This window comes from Phaethon aethereus, assembly GCF_964289735.1.
Source record: "Phaethon aethereus genome assembly, chromosome: 26".
Classification (NCBI taxonomy): Eukaryota; Metazoa; Chordata; class Aves; order Phaethontiformes; family Phaethontidae; genus Phaethon; species Phaethon aethereus.
The window spans coordinates 5726488-5739297 of NC_138602.1; the positions used below are offsets into that span (position 1 = coordinate 5726488).

The following is a 12810-nucleotide window of genomic DNA, read 5'->3' on the forward strand; positions in this document are numbered from 1 at the left end:
CCGAGGCTGGGACGGGGTCCTGGGGGCAGACGGGCTGCGAGGAGAGGGGCCGAGGCGTCTTGGCTGTCTGGCAGAGCCCAGGAGGGGAGAAGAGGGCCAGTATTCCCAGGTCGCCCCAGCTCCGGGGGGCTTGTGAGCGGACGCTCAGGGCTCCTCGGCCCGGCGCAGGGCAGGAGACCGAGTCTGCCCGTTGGCGAGGGGAGACGCATCCCCCAGGCTGCACAAGAAGCCCCGGCACCTTGCTTGGCCTCTTGCAGCAGCAGCGTTTGTCTTCCTCAATAAAACCTCATTCCCAGACCTCTGTCCATTCTCCTTCCCCCTCCCCACCCTGCTCCCCACCTTGCGTGGGGGCCACAGCCCCCGGCTCTGGGGCAGGCAGGAGCTCCAGGGACCCTCGCCCCCCACCCTGATCCTGCCCCAGGGACAAGATGGAGAGACCAAAACAGAGCCCAAGACCCACCTGCCCAGGGAGCCAGCAGATCCCGGGCCGGGCTTCTAGCCCCTTGAATCTCCCGGGGGGCAGCTGGGCCCGGGGGGTGCTGACTGGGGCCGATCCTTCACCCCGCACTGCCCGGGCGGCTGCTGCCCATCTCAGCGGGGTCTGGTTTTTCCCAGCCTTCCCCCTCTCCCGTCCTTCTGTCCCGCAGCTCCCCTTGTGCGCCGGTCCCCTGCCAGACCGCCGGCTTGCCCTGGGCTGCTGTGGATGGAGCAAGGGGTGCAGGAGGAAGGAGGGAAGCGCCAGCCCCCACTTGAGACCAGGCCCTGCCCCGGAGGAGCCGGGATCCGCATCCCGGCGCTGCCACCCCACGGAGCATCCCCAGCAGAACCGGAGCTGCCTTCCTGCCAGGGTGGGGCTCCCCATCCCGTCCTGCCCCGTCCCACCCCGTCTCATCCCATCCTGTCTTGTCTTGTCCCGTCCCACCCCACACGGCACCCTCCCCACTGCGCTACGGGACCCCCCAAACAGGGGAACCACAGACACCTCCCGGGGGCAGATGGGCTCCCAGCCGCCCGGCTGCGCTGGCAGAGCCCGCGGGATCCCGTCGAGAGCCTCACCCGCCTCCCCGGTGCGCCCGGGTGCGCAGACAGGCTCTTGCCCCCGAGGGAGCTGGGTGGCCGCAGGTGCAGGGGCCGGGAGCCGCCCGCGCTGGCTGGAGGTACGTGTGCCGAGCTGCTGCTGGGCCTCAGCTGAGACGTGCATGCAGCCTGCGGCTTCGCCCGGCGTGATGGCCATCTCCAGGGACAGACCCAGACATTCCGGGCTCCTGCTTATTTGTTTTATCTGCAAATTGCTGGCACGCTGCAGCCGCGGGGCGCGGCCGCCCTCCCGCCCGGGGGTCCCGCAGGAGGCGGCAGCCGACGGCAGCATCCGGCACGGGCCATCTCACCGCCCTCGGGGACTCTGCCGGGGAAGACGAAGGCTGGGGCTAGGCCAGTGTGCTGAGAGGTCCCCAAAAGGCACCCTCACCTCTGTGGTTCCCCGCGCTGGGGAGCGCAGGGGCTCTGGCTGCCCCTCCCTGTGGCACGCTGCCCCGTCCCCTCCGGTCGCAATCCTGGCTCCCCGCTGTGGGGCTTTGCATGGGGTCGGGGTGGGGCATGGCCGTGGGCATCAGCGGCCTTGGGGACACCGGGGGACACCCAGCAGGGGACAGACTCCTGCCAGGTTGCCAGCCTCCAAGGAAGCCCCAAACCTTCGTGGGCAGCGGCGGCGTGGGGCAGACCCCCCCCGGATGCCAGGGCAGGGCTGCCAGCCCCGGGGCTTCTGCGCACTGACGGGAAGGCTGGAGAGCCGGCGCCTGTCCCGGCTTGTCCCAGACCACCCAAAAACCGGCGGGAAGGAGGCGCCTGACTCACGGCCGTGTTTTGGAAGCCGAAATCTCCCGCTCATCGGCAGGAGCTGACGTCGCTGCCGCAGCCCGTGCCGGCGGGCTCGGCGTGGGCCAGCACGCCAGGCGCTTCGGGGGCCAAACCCTCCGGCCGGGGCAAGCAGAGGATGGCGAGCTGCCTTGGGGAGGACGGCGCCGCGGGCGGGCTGTAGAGAAACCCGGGCCACGCACCACCACGCGCGGCAAGCGCTGGCGCCGGGGACAGTCCAGGGCAGCGTTTTGGCAGCTCCTTTACACCCGCCCCCAAAAGCAGGGAGGGTGGGGGGCATCGCCGAGCTGGGCGGGTAGAGAGGGGCTGCAGCAGAGCCCCCTCCATGCTCCCCCCAGGTTGAGATGCCACCCCCCAGCTCTGGGGGTTCAAACCAGGCCGCAGCCTGGGCCAGATCCTGCGTGATGCTCAGCGCCCTCCCGGACCAGGAGCGAAGGGCTCGTTTTCCCTCACTGCTTCACGGTGCCCCAGTTTCCCCCAGGTAAACTCCCCCCAAGTCCGGGGGGCTCAGGGGGGTCTCCGTCGGCGCCAGCCTGGCCGCGGGAGCTCCCCGCTGCCATTGGGGCCGTGCTGGCGCTTGGCCACGCGGCTGGTCCCGAGCCGGGCTCGACCCAGGCGAGGCTCGGCGGGGCCCGGGGGCTGCGGCGTGCCCACCCCCGGCGCAGGGGGCGCGGCCGAGGGGGAACCGGCGGCGGCTCCCGTAGAGCTCGGAGCGCCAAGCCGCAGGCTGCCGCCCGGGCTCCCGCGCCAGGGAAGCGTCGCAACATCAGGACCCAATTAATGGCAGGAATTGTTTTGCGAAATACCAAACCCTCGTGGCACGGCCCGCTATTGGGAACAGATTTATCTGCGCTGCTGGTCGCCGGTTGCTCTTCCCGGCTCTCCCCTTTCCTCCCGCTGCAGAGCGCGGCCGCGGCCGCGCTGGACAAAGCCCAGAGCAAAGCTGAAGCAGACGCAGCCCGGCAGCGGGGCCGAGCTCCTCACCTGCCGCCGGGGGCTCTCCCGCCCCCCGTGCCCCCGCGCCCCTCCGCCCGCCTCGTCCCCCGGCGCGGGGCGAGCGGCGATGCTGCGGGTAGCGCAGCCCCGCGGGAAGCAGCCCCAGGGGACGCACCCGCCTCCGGCGGCCCCAGAACCGGCCGAACAAAAGCGGACCCGCAGCGCCGTTTAGTCTTTTTTTAATTATAATTCAAATTGTAACACAGCCGTGAAATGCCCCGAACAATACCGACTAGGAAACGTGTACGTTCCCACAGTGTCTGCCTCAGGAATCAGAACGCAACCATACAAAAATAGAAAATAGGGTATTTTTATATATAATATATATATGATATTTATATAAAGGCAATAAGCTTCTCAGTGTCAGAGATGAGATGGTATTTACACAGGTGACAACACACAAAATGAGAGAAGTAACAATAAATACAGACGTGTCGACGGAGCAGGGGGTGCGGGAGGCGGGGGCGGGCGGGGGCCGGGGCTGCGCAGCCGAGGGGGAGCCGGGCTGGGGGTCCCCGGGGGGCGGGCAGGGCCATCACCCCTCTCCTGTCCCCCTCCGCCGAGCCGTGCTCCCTGCGGCCGCCCCGGCGGCTCTGCCGTGGGGTCGGGAGCCGAGCGCTGTGCCCGTGCGCCGCACGGCTGCTTCGCCGGCACCGGCCCTGGAAATGCCTCCGGGGGCCACAGACCCCCGCTCCCCCCCGGCCGCCCAGGCTGTTTCAAAGCGGTTTTGGCAGGGAGGGATGAAGGGGGCTCTGGGCAGGCTGGCCCCGGGGCGCTGGGCTCCGCAGCAGCGGTGGACTCGGCGGGGGGGGACGGTCGTGCCCCCCGCGTAGGGCTGCCCCTCCGGGCGCCGGCGTCGCCCCTGAAGATGGGTGGGCGCCTGGTCTGAACGGGCCCGGGCGAACCTAAACCAAAATCTGTTTTAACATACGCATGCTAAAACTTCAGGAGAAAGTGACATACATATATATATTTTTAATATATGTATAAAAAAATATATCTCTCTCTCTCTCCAATCTGATGCAGCGCTGCGCTGCCTTTCCCGCCACCGGCAGCTGGGGCTGAGCCCCTCCAGGGAAGGCGAAAGCGCAGATTCCCTCTAGACCTTGAGGTCCCGGCCAGAAACGTCAGCAGAGTACCGAGAATTCAATCCAAAAATAAATAGGGCCAGGGCCGCCGGCCAACAACACGTGGGGGGGCCCGAGGCGCGGCAGCACGGACGCCCCCTCAGCGCTGTGCCGGCCGTGAGGAAGGGCTGTACGAGCGTCGGGAGCAAGCGCCGGGCAGCGGAGAGCTCTGCCGGGCACGGAGCGGGCGCCGGAGCATCCCTGGGGCGGCTCCGCGTTGCTCCGGCCGCGAGGGCTGGGAGCTCCCCCCCGCTCCCCGGCCGGCAGGACCGAGAATCGGGCCCCCTGCGACTGCATAACATACACGGGTATAAATAAGGATCTTTTTATCTTAATAAATATCAGGTATATGGTTTGTACAATATACACATAATGCCCCTGTCTCCTGGGTCCGGCCTTGCGGCGACGGAGGATTCACACGTAGTTCTCTTCCGCGTCGTCCATCTCCGGGGAGAATCTGGCCGCAGCTGCAAACAGAGCAGCAGAGGGGGAGAAGCGGTGAGGGGGGTGCGAGGGGCCGCCGGGTCCGAACCCACTCCCCGCCGCCGCCCGCCCCCGGCCCACCCGGCTCACCCGAGCAGCTCCCGTAGTGGCGCACGCCGATGGAGCGGCCGCGGTGGCAGGTGGCCCGCCGGAGGTGGCACGCCGAGGGGTAGGTGACGTTGTTGTTGCCGCAGAGCGCGTGGTCCAGGCTGGTGGGCTCGGGGCAGGGAGCCGTCCGGCACATCACGCAGTGGGCGCTGCCCGTCTGGTCCACCACGCAGGTGTGGGTGCCGGGGCACACCACGCTGGAGCAGGACTCTGCGGGCAAGCACACGCGGCCACGGCTGAGTCTCCCCGGCCAGGGTGAGCCGGGGTCGGCCGTTCCTCCTCCCGCGGCTCCTCTGACCCGGGCGGGCAGGGGCAGCTCGGGCCCCCTCCTGCCTTCAGCTACTGGGGACGAGCGGAGCCGGGGCCGGAGGGCCCCAAGCTCCCCCATGGCCACCGCCCCCAAGGACAGGGCCCGACGTCCCAGATGCGAGGCACCGTGTGGCCCCACGCCCTTGGGCGCGGCCCCGGCCGCCTCGCCGCGCAGCGGGAGCCGACGTGCGGCTGCGGAGCCCGAGCACGCGGGGCTGAGCCCGGCTGGCGCCGTGGGACCCGGCTGGGCAGGCGGCCCCGCGCAGGTGCCTTGGCAGGGGCGGCAGCAGCCGCTCCGGCCGGGCTGGCAGCCGCCGCGCCGGGGCGGAGGGAGCCTGCGTGGGCAGGATCGGGCCCCGCACACAGCTCTGCCGTGCTGGTGCAACGCGGGGGGGCTCGTGCCCTCCCCCATCCCGCAGCAAAGCCCCAGGGTCTGTGCAGCCTGCCAGCCCCGTGGCCCCCCACCCCGGCACAACCCCACGGCGGCAGCAGGGGCACGGCGGGACCCGCAGCACTCCCCCGACACGGTAAACGCTTCGCAACGCCGTCCTTCCGCCTTCCTCTCTTTCCCTGCCGGATTGGAAGGAGATTTGGCATCTGCAACTCCCAGCTCGCAACTCACATTTCTTGCCCCCCACTTCCCTGCGCGGTCCAGAGCTCGACAGGCAAAGCATTTCAGAGGAGGGCTGGCAAAAATAATCATAATAGTTCTGACAGCTCTTGGCAGGGAAAGAGGGATCGCTGCTCTCTTTAAAAAACAAAAAACGGGGCTTGATGTTTGTAAGTGACATTTTACGGACTGTTATTCCTCAGCCCATGGTGAGGCTAAACCCCTGTTGTACCGACAGGCTGCGTCAGCATCACAGGCGGCTGCGCTGCTGCGCGGTACTCGCTGCCGCGTCCCCGCCGGGGCGGCCGGGCCGGGGCCCTGGGTGGCCGGCGGGTGCCAGCCAGGCGGGTGCCAGCTCTGAGCCGCTCCAGCCGGCTGCGGGCAGCGCGGCGAGGGCGATGCCGAGGGATGCGACTCCCCTGCGGGCCGGGGGCCGCGGCTGCCCATCAGCGCCGGGCCGGCTGCGGAGCAACGCAGGCACAGAGCCCCACGTGCCGCGGGCGAAGCCCCGCGCCGGGGCAGCCCTTCCCTCCCCGGGCACGGCCAGGGCCAGGCACCGGTTCCAAACCCTCCGCGCCGTGCTGGTGGAGCCGCCGGCCTCGGGGGCCACGGGAGCGGCCGCGGCTCAGGGCAGGACGGCTCCTTCCCGGGCCACGCTGCCCGCGGCGGGGGGGAGCGGGGGAGACCCGGCTTCCCGGGTGGGAGAGGGGAGGACGTGCCCAGAGGCGCCCGCGCAGCACGGCAGGGTCACCCTTCCTCTCGCTCCCATCGGGGAGCGGGCGAGGGCCTGGGCCCGGGGACCCGCGCTGCCGCGGATCTCCTTCCGCGCGGGCGCAGCGCGGAGCGGTCCCGCGTGCAGCTGGGACACGAGAGCCGCGGGGGACGGGAACGGGGCAGGGGCACGACCAGACCTACTTTTGCATTTGCCCTGGTACATCACTTCGAGGTCGGGGTGGTCTCTGCACTTGGCCGTCAGCAGGTCGCACTCGTCTCGGTAGGTGTAGCCGTCGGAGCCGCAGACCTGCAGCTTGCGGGGCAGGCTGGAGCAGTCGGGGGCACAGGTGCACTGGGGACGGCCGTGCTTCATCTTGCAGACCTTGTCGGGGCCGCACACCACCCCCTCGCAGCTCTCTGCGGGCAGAGGACGAGCAGCACGTGAGGCAGCGGCGACGGCTGCCGCCCGCAAGGGAAGGCTCCGTCCTGCCCAGGCTGGCCAGCAGCACCGGGGCCGGGGCCAGCACCAGTCCTCGGGGCACCGAATCCCTGCCGGGGTCACAGCACAGACGCTGGCGCCAAGCTGCCCCGAGCAGCATCTGGATCTGCTCAGCTCCGCCAAGGAGCAGGTCGTTGGCTGGAGCTCTGCGCGATCATCCAGCGCTCGCCCCAGCCAGAGCCCGGCCCTCCACTCGGCACCAGCTAACTCATTTCTGTGTATTCATTTTTTGGAAGGAGACATTTCTTTTTCTTGTGCAATGGAAAAATCTATCTCCGCAAGGCCCCAGCTCCTCCAGCAGGAACCGGGCTTCGCAAGTTGTCTGGGCAATCGGGAACGCCGCTTCCACCAGACAATACCCAGCCCTGTTTTGCTCCGGGCCTCCGTGACTTGAACACAAGAGCGGGACGCAGCAGCGAGCGCAGATCCCCAGACAGGCGGCTGCTTTGTCCCCCGGGTCGCCTCCCGGCCAGCACGGGGGCTGGGTTCAGGGGGTCCCGCCAGCGCCCGGCGCTGCCCCGGGGCCGCGCCCACGCCGGCGGCGACGGAGAGGGGCCACCGGCTCTGGGCAGGGGCCCATCCCGGACGCCGGTGCCTCCACGGGGAGAGGCAAAGGGGTCAGTGCCCACACCAAGGCAGGGATGGGGGCTCTGGCTGGGGCATCTGGGAGCCCCTTGCCCCAGCCCGAAGCACGCACATCGCCCTCACCCCAAAGGGACCCTTCACCCTCTGAGCTCCCCGGGGCGTGGGCGATGCCGGCAGCTGGGGGGTGCGGGGCTGCCTCGGACGCAGGGACACGGCTCCATCAGCACCCGTGGGGAGGAAGGCTGGGCAGGACCGAGAAACTTGCCGAGACGGGGATTCACCCCCAAGAGGGAGGGATTCCCGCAGACAGGGTGTGTGCTGGGAGCCGTTGGGAGGTACAGAGGGGGATTTCCCTGCGGGAGATGGGTCATTTTGGGAGACGGTGCGGGGGGGGAGAAGGAGGAGGAGAGGAGGAGGAGGAGGAGGAGGAGAAGGAGGAGGAAGGGGAAATTCCCAGTCTGCTCAGCCCAGCTCTCCCCAGGGGAAATTCCCTGGTGGGAGACAGACCGTTTCCCAGTTTGCTCTCTGATTTCCATAGCTGAGGCCTGTCCCAGGGCAGGGGAGAGCGGCAGTCTGAGCCCCGGCAGCATCTCTGCGGAAAGCCCCAGGGATGAGACCCTGGGACAGAGGGGCACGACCCATGCCCCAGGGCTGCCGGAGCAAGCAGGACCCTCGGTGCCCTCTCCTCCGGGACGCTGCCGCCAGCACGGCAGGGTCCGGCCACGTGGACTGTCTCAGCAAGGGGGGGAGGCGGCGGGACCGTCTGCCTGTGACCCTGACCCCACAGCCCGGCTCTCCCCCGCCCTGCGCCGGGTCCCCGGGGGGGGGAACGCCATGTCCCCAGCAACTGGAGCCAGGAATTTCACCTCCCCACCAGAGACCCATTGCAGAGCCCCCCGGGTCTGGCCAGCACCTTCCCGCGGGGCTCAGCCGCCCCGGCTGCTGGCGCAGGGCTGGTGGCTGCAGCCCACTTTATCCTGGAGTAACCTCTCCCGGCCCCACGAGCCCGGGGAGCGGGAGCGCAGCTCGTCTCATCCGCCCTTTTCCAAGGCCTCCAGCTTGCTGGAGCCCGGTGGGGAGCAGCACCAGCTCCATCTGGATGGGACAGACAGGGGCTTTCTGAAGGGTGGGGAGTTGCGGTGTACGTGCCGGCCGGGCTCTCCGGCGGTTTCAGCAGAGGTCCTGCTCCCAGACCCCAATGACCCCCAGGAGCTGCAGCCCCCACTGCGGCCTGTGACCACTGGCAGCCCCCCGCATCCCCCAGTCTCCCCCCAGAGGTGAGGGCAGACCCCTGGGACGAGGGCTGCCCGTCCCCACGATGCTCTGCCCCGGGCATGGGGGAGCTGCGCTCCCCGACCAGCGCCTGGAGGGTCCCAGCGCGCCCGGCACCTGCCAAGCGGGGCCAGCCTGCCCGGCCACCGCGAGGCCGAGCCAACAGTGGGAGACGGGGCAGAAAGCCAGGAGCGGGATCTCGCTCAGCCTTCGACTGGCACAGGGTGCAACCCCGAGCCACGCCAGGATGGTCCCAAGGAACAGCCGGGGTGGCAGCGCTGGGGGGTGCAGGGAGGCTGGAAGAAGCGGTTTTGTTAAGAACCTCTTTTTTTGCCCTCCCTTTAAGCAAATAATGACATGACCTTCCAAAGACCTGCTCCTGCCTACTGCGGTCAGCAGGTCCTCAAGCATGTTCTCGCATGGCCACGCAAGTGCGACTGGGGGATCCGCGCCTCCAGCGCACGCCAAAACATCTGGCGGGGCTGGAACTCACAGCTGGAGAGTTTCCACTTCTGGAACTGCCCGTTACATAAAACCATTTCACACACACGCTGGAAGGAGGAAGGGGGAGCGGAGGGGAAGAAATAGATCTTTTTTCCTTAAAAAAAAAAAAAAAAAACAACTTAAGAAGTTTCCCTCTGAGCAGAGCTGGCGAGGGCAGGGGCGGGAGGCCCCAGGCACAGCAGAGCTAACCTGGGAACAGGGAGCCCCGGCTCGGCTCCTCGCACTTGGGCTGCCCAGCCAAGACCCAGGTCACGCATCCTACTCCGCAGGGGGAACAGCGAAACTACGCACAAAATGAGGGCCGCTGGGGGATGGAGGCTGTCCCACAAGCCCTGGCCCCGTGGCAGCATCCGTCCCAGAGCTTCAGCAGCAAGAGCACGGGGTCAGACAGCCCAGGAGAGCACCGGAGAGCCTGGCGAGGGGCAGCCCAGCCCCACGGCTGCTGATCAGCGAGAGCTGCAGGCACCCAGCGTCCTCCCCAGGGCTGCGAGCATCCTCCCCGAGCAGAGCTCAGCCCCACAGCAGCCCACTCGCCCCACAGCCGCGCTCACCTTTGCAGGGGTGGCAGGTCACCAGCCCCAGGAAGCCCAGCAGGCTGATCTTGTTGCCTGGGTAGGTGTAATTAGACCAGGCCACGTCCACGTTGCCGTTGGCACAGCATTCCTCCCACGTCACGCCCGTCTTCAGGATCATGGTGCACTTGGCCTCCTTCCCCTGCTGCAGCCAGCAGATCCCACCTGCGGAGAGGGCAGAGGGTGAGGGGTCCCTGCTGTGCCGGGCCACCGCACAAAGAGCAGCGAGACCCCGGCCATGGCCGGGCAACCCACGGAGCAGAGGTGTGGGGACCACACCGGTGCCTGGGAAGGGCCGGCGCGGGACAAGTTGGGGAACCTAACGACACTCTGCGCTGGTTCCCATCTCTCCTGTGGCACAAGGGCTGTCCCACAGCAGGTGTCCCCACAGGCCCCCGGGACAGCGAGGCAGCTCCATGCCCGCACCGCCGCCTCAACACCGTGCTGGCAGCCCGGCTCCGCCGGCCAACGGGCTCCAAACCCAGCACTGGGACCGCAGGGACGCACCAGTTATCTCAGCACTTGCAAGCGATGGGAGATGCCCAGCCGGTGGGCCAGGATCTGGGTTTGCAGCTTACCCCCTTGCCCTGCCCTCCCTTCCTGCCTGCACTGCTGCCTAACTCCTGCCTGACCCCGCAGAGGGGAGGCTCCAGCCCAGGGAGGACAGGCAGAGCAGGGCCGGCAGGCGCCCGCGCTGCAAGGGCTGGATCCCCCGGTGTGCACCAGTGGCCCCACGGAGGGATGGGGACCGTCCTCGCAGCATGGGGGCCCGACACCCACAGCCTCCACAAGGAGCATCTGAGCCACCGGCTGGAGAACAGGGCACTTGACACAGCCCTTGGGACGGGGCCAGCCCAGCGGCATCGGCTCCCTCTGAGTCAAAAGCCTGTTTGTTCCTTAACCCCACAAGCAAATCAGTTATATTTTTTTTTGTGAGTGATTCCTTTGCAATTTCCGCCTCTGCAGACCAGCCTCTTCTGACGCTTATTTGGGTTTATGCTCTCATTAGCTGTGTTTGAGGTTTGTTAAACGGCTAAAGATGTGAGGGAGTGATGGGGGACGGGGCAGATCCTGCCGGTGCCAGGCTGCAGCCATTCCCCTCCAAGCGGGGATTCACTCTGCCCCCCCACTCGCTCCCATGCGCCCGATTTTGGTTCGGCCAAAAGAACTTGGGGCTCCCAGCCTGGCTGCAGCCAGCGGCAGCCCCACGGGGTAGCTGTGGATGGAGCAAAGCCTCGGGCTGCGGGAACCAAGCTTGGACACCTCTGGAAGCATCAGCCAGGCCAACACACCTCTGCCACCGGTGGCTTTATCCTCTGTGGATTTGTCCAATTGCTTTTTCAAGCCAATTCTTCCTTTACAACACACCGTGGCCCCAATTCCCTCATGGTACCAAGCTCCCTGGGAGCTGCGTCCACAACTGCTGCCCATGGGCACAGCCACACGCAGAGTGATCCCACCCGCAACAGGACGGATCCACGCACCCCCTGCCCACATGTCCGGTCTCTGGTGCGCACCCCTGGCTGGCAGCAGTGGGGCACCCACCACCTCCGGAGCTACACTGGGGTGTGGGGATGCTGAAAAGGGATGTGCCCCGGGCAGGGGGATGGAGCCCACCCACTCTGCGAGTGGAACAAGGCTGCCCTGGGTCGGAGGGCCAGCACGGGGCTCTCGGGGTTTCCACGGCGCTTTAGCCGCGAGGGTGCGGTGTTCCCGCGCTCGACGCAGCTGGAGGACCCGGGCTCTGGTCAGGGGGTCGCAGCTCGTCCCTGCTGGGCCCTTCAAGCACTTGTAGTCGACCCTGCAAAGCTGCAAGCTGAAATCGCGCAGGCTGGGGCAACGCCAAACGCGATTCTGGGGCTGGAGCAGCACGAGGGGCCTCGCTGGAGCCTCCCCTGTCCTTCGGGGCATCCTGACCTGCCACTACCTGGGGAGCGCGGTGCCTGCCCACGCTGGCAGGGAGTGATGGAGTCGCACGGCATCGTGTGGGGGGGAGATGGAAACTCCAGCGCTGCTGCGGGAGGGCTGACGCTGGCGGCAGCAGCCACAGCCCCGCAGCGCCGGGAAGGGCTGCTGGAGCCCTGGACCCGCGTCCCGGCCGGCCGGGGCACCGGGACGGCTGCCCTGCGAGGCAACAGCTACCGAAGAGCCCGACGCCTCCCAAGCGCCCATGAGAGCTGCCAGCATGGTCAGCTGAACCGGGAGGGGTTCGAGCTGCAAACCCCACACCCAGATCACAAACCAGCCACCGTTCCCAGTTCTTCCCACCTGGCTCACAAAGTTCGGAGCATGGCTCTCCGGCCCCCCAGTCTGGGGAGAGGGACCCCTGCACGGGCAGCTATCCCGGGAGCTCTGCGGGGGCCGGCCAGGCTGTCACACCCATTGCCCCACCCCAGGGCACGCAGGGGTGCGGGATGCCGGGCTCAGGCACCGACACTGCCACGGCACGGGATGTGGCAGCGGGGTCGTGTGGGCCCCGGGACCGAGCCTGATGGAGGGACAGCAGGGTGCCGGGGGCCACCCGAGCGGCACTGCCGGGCACCGGGCAGCAGCCGCTGCTCCGCCCGTGCCCGGGACCCGAGGGTTTCTGCCGCCGAGAGCCGCGGCCAGCACCCACCCGGCCGGGGCGGCGGCTGCCGGAAGGGACGCGGAGGGGGGGGGACAGCGGCGTCCGCGGGGCCGCAGCCCGGTAACGGCGCCGGGCCGGGCCGCCCCTGCCCCAAGCACCTGCCGGCGAGGCCGGGCCGGGGCGCGGCGGGGAGCGGCGGCACCGACGGCCCGGGGCGGCGGGCGGAGCGGGCGGGCGCGGCCGCCCCGGCGCAGCCCCCTCGCCGGGACCCCCCGCCGCCCCGGGCGGCACTTACCGTGCGCGGCGGCGGCGGCGGCGGGGCTGCAGAGGGCGAGCAGGCAGAGCGCCAGCCGCAGCGGCATGGCCGGGCCGGGGCGGCGGGACGGGCCGGGGCCGGGACGCGCCGGCGACCTGTTGCCTGTGAGGCGGCGGCGCGGCCGCGGCGCTATAAAGCGGCGGGGCGGCGTGAATCACCGGGCGGGGCGGCGCGGGGGGGCCGCGGCCGGGGGCGGGGGCAGCGGGGCGGGGGGAGTGCGGGGGGCGCGGGGCTGGGAGTTGAGGGGGGGGGGGGGGGCGCGGGGTGTCGG

The 12810-nt window shown here is 68.8% G+C and overlaps 1 protein-coding gene across 1 annotated transcript; it reads right to left on the reverse strand.

Moving 5' to 3' along the window:
• Positions 1–4287: 4287 nt before the first annotated feature.
• FSTL3 (follistatin like 3) lies at positions 4288–12585 on the reverse strand (the record flags this gene model as incomplete). The annotated part of the gene is made up of 5 exons (XM_082010871.1): positions 4288–4465; positions 4572–4799; positions 6424–6639; positions 9634–9819; positions 12519–12585. 5 exons carry the CDS (start codon positions 12583–12585, stop codon positions 4413–4415), a joined length of 750 nt encoding a protein of 249 aa, XP_081866997.1. The 3' UTR covers positions 4288–4412.
• Between the last annotated feature and the right edge of the window lie 225 nt (positions 12586–12810).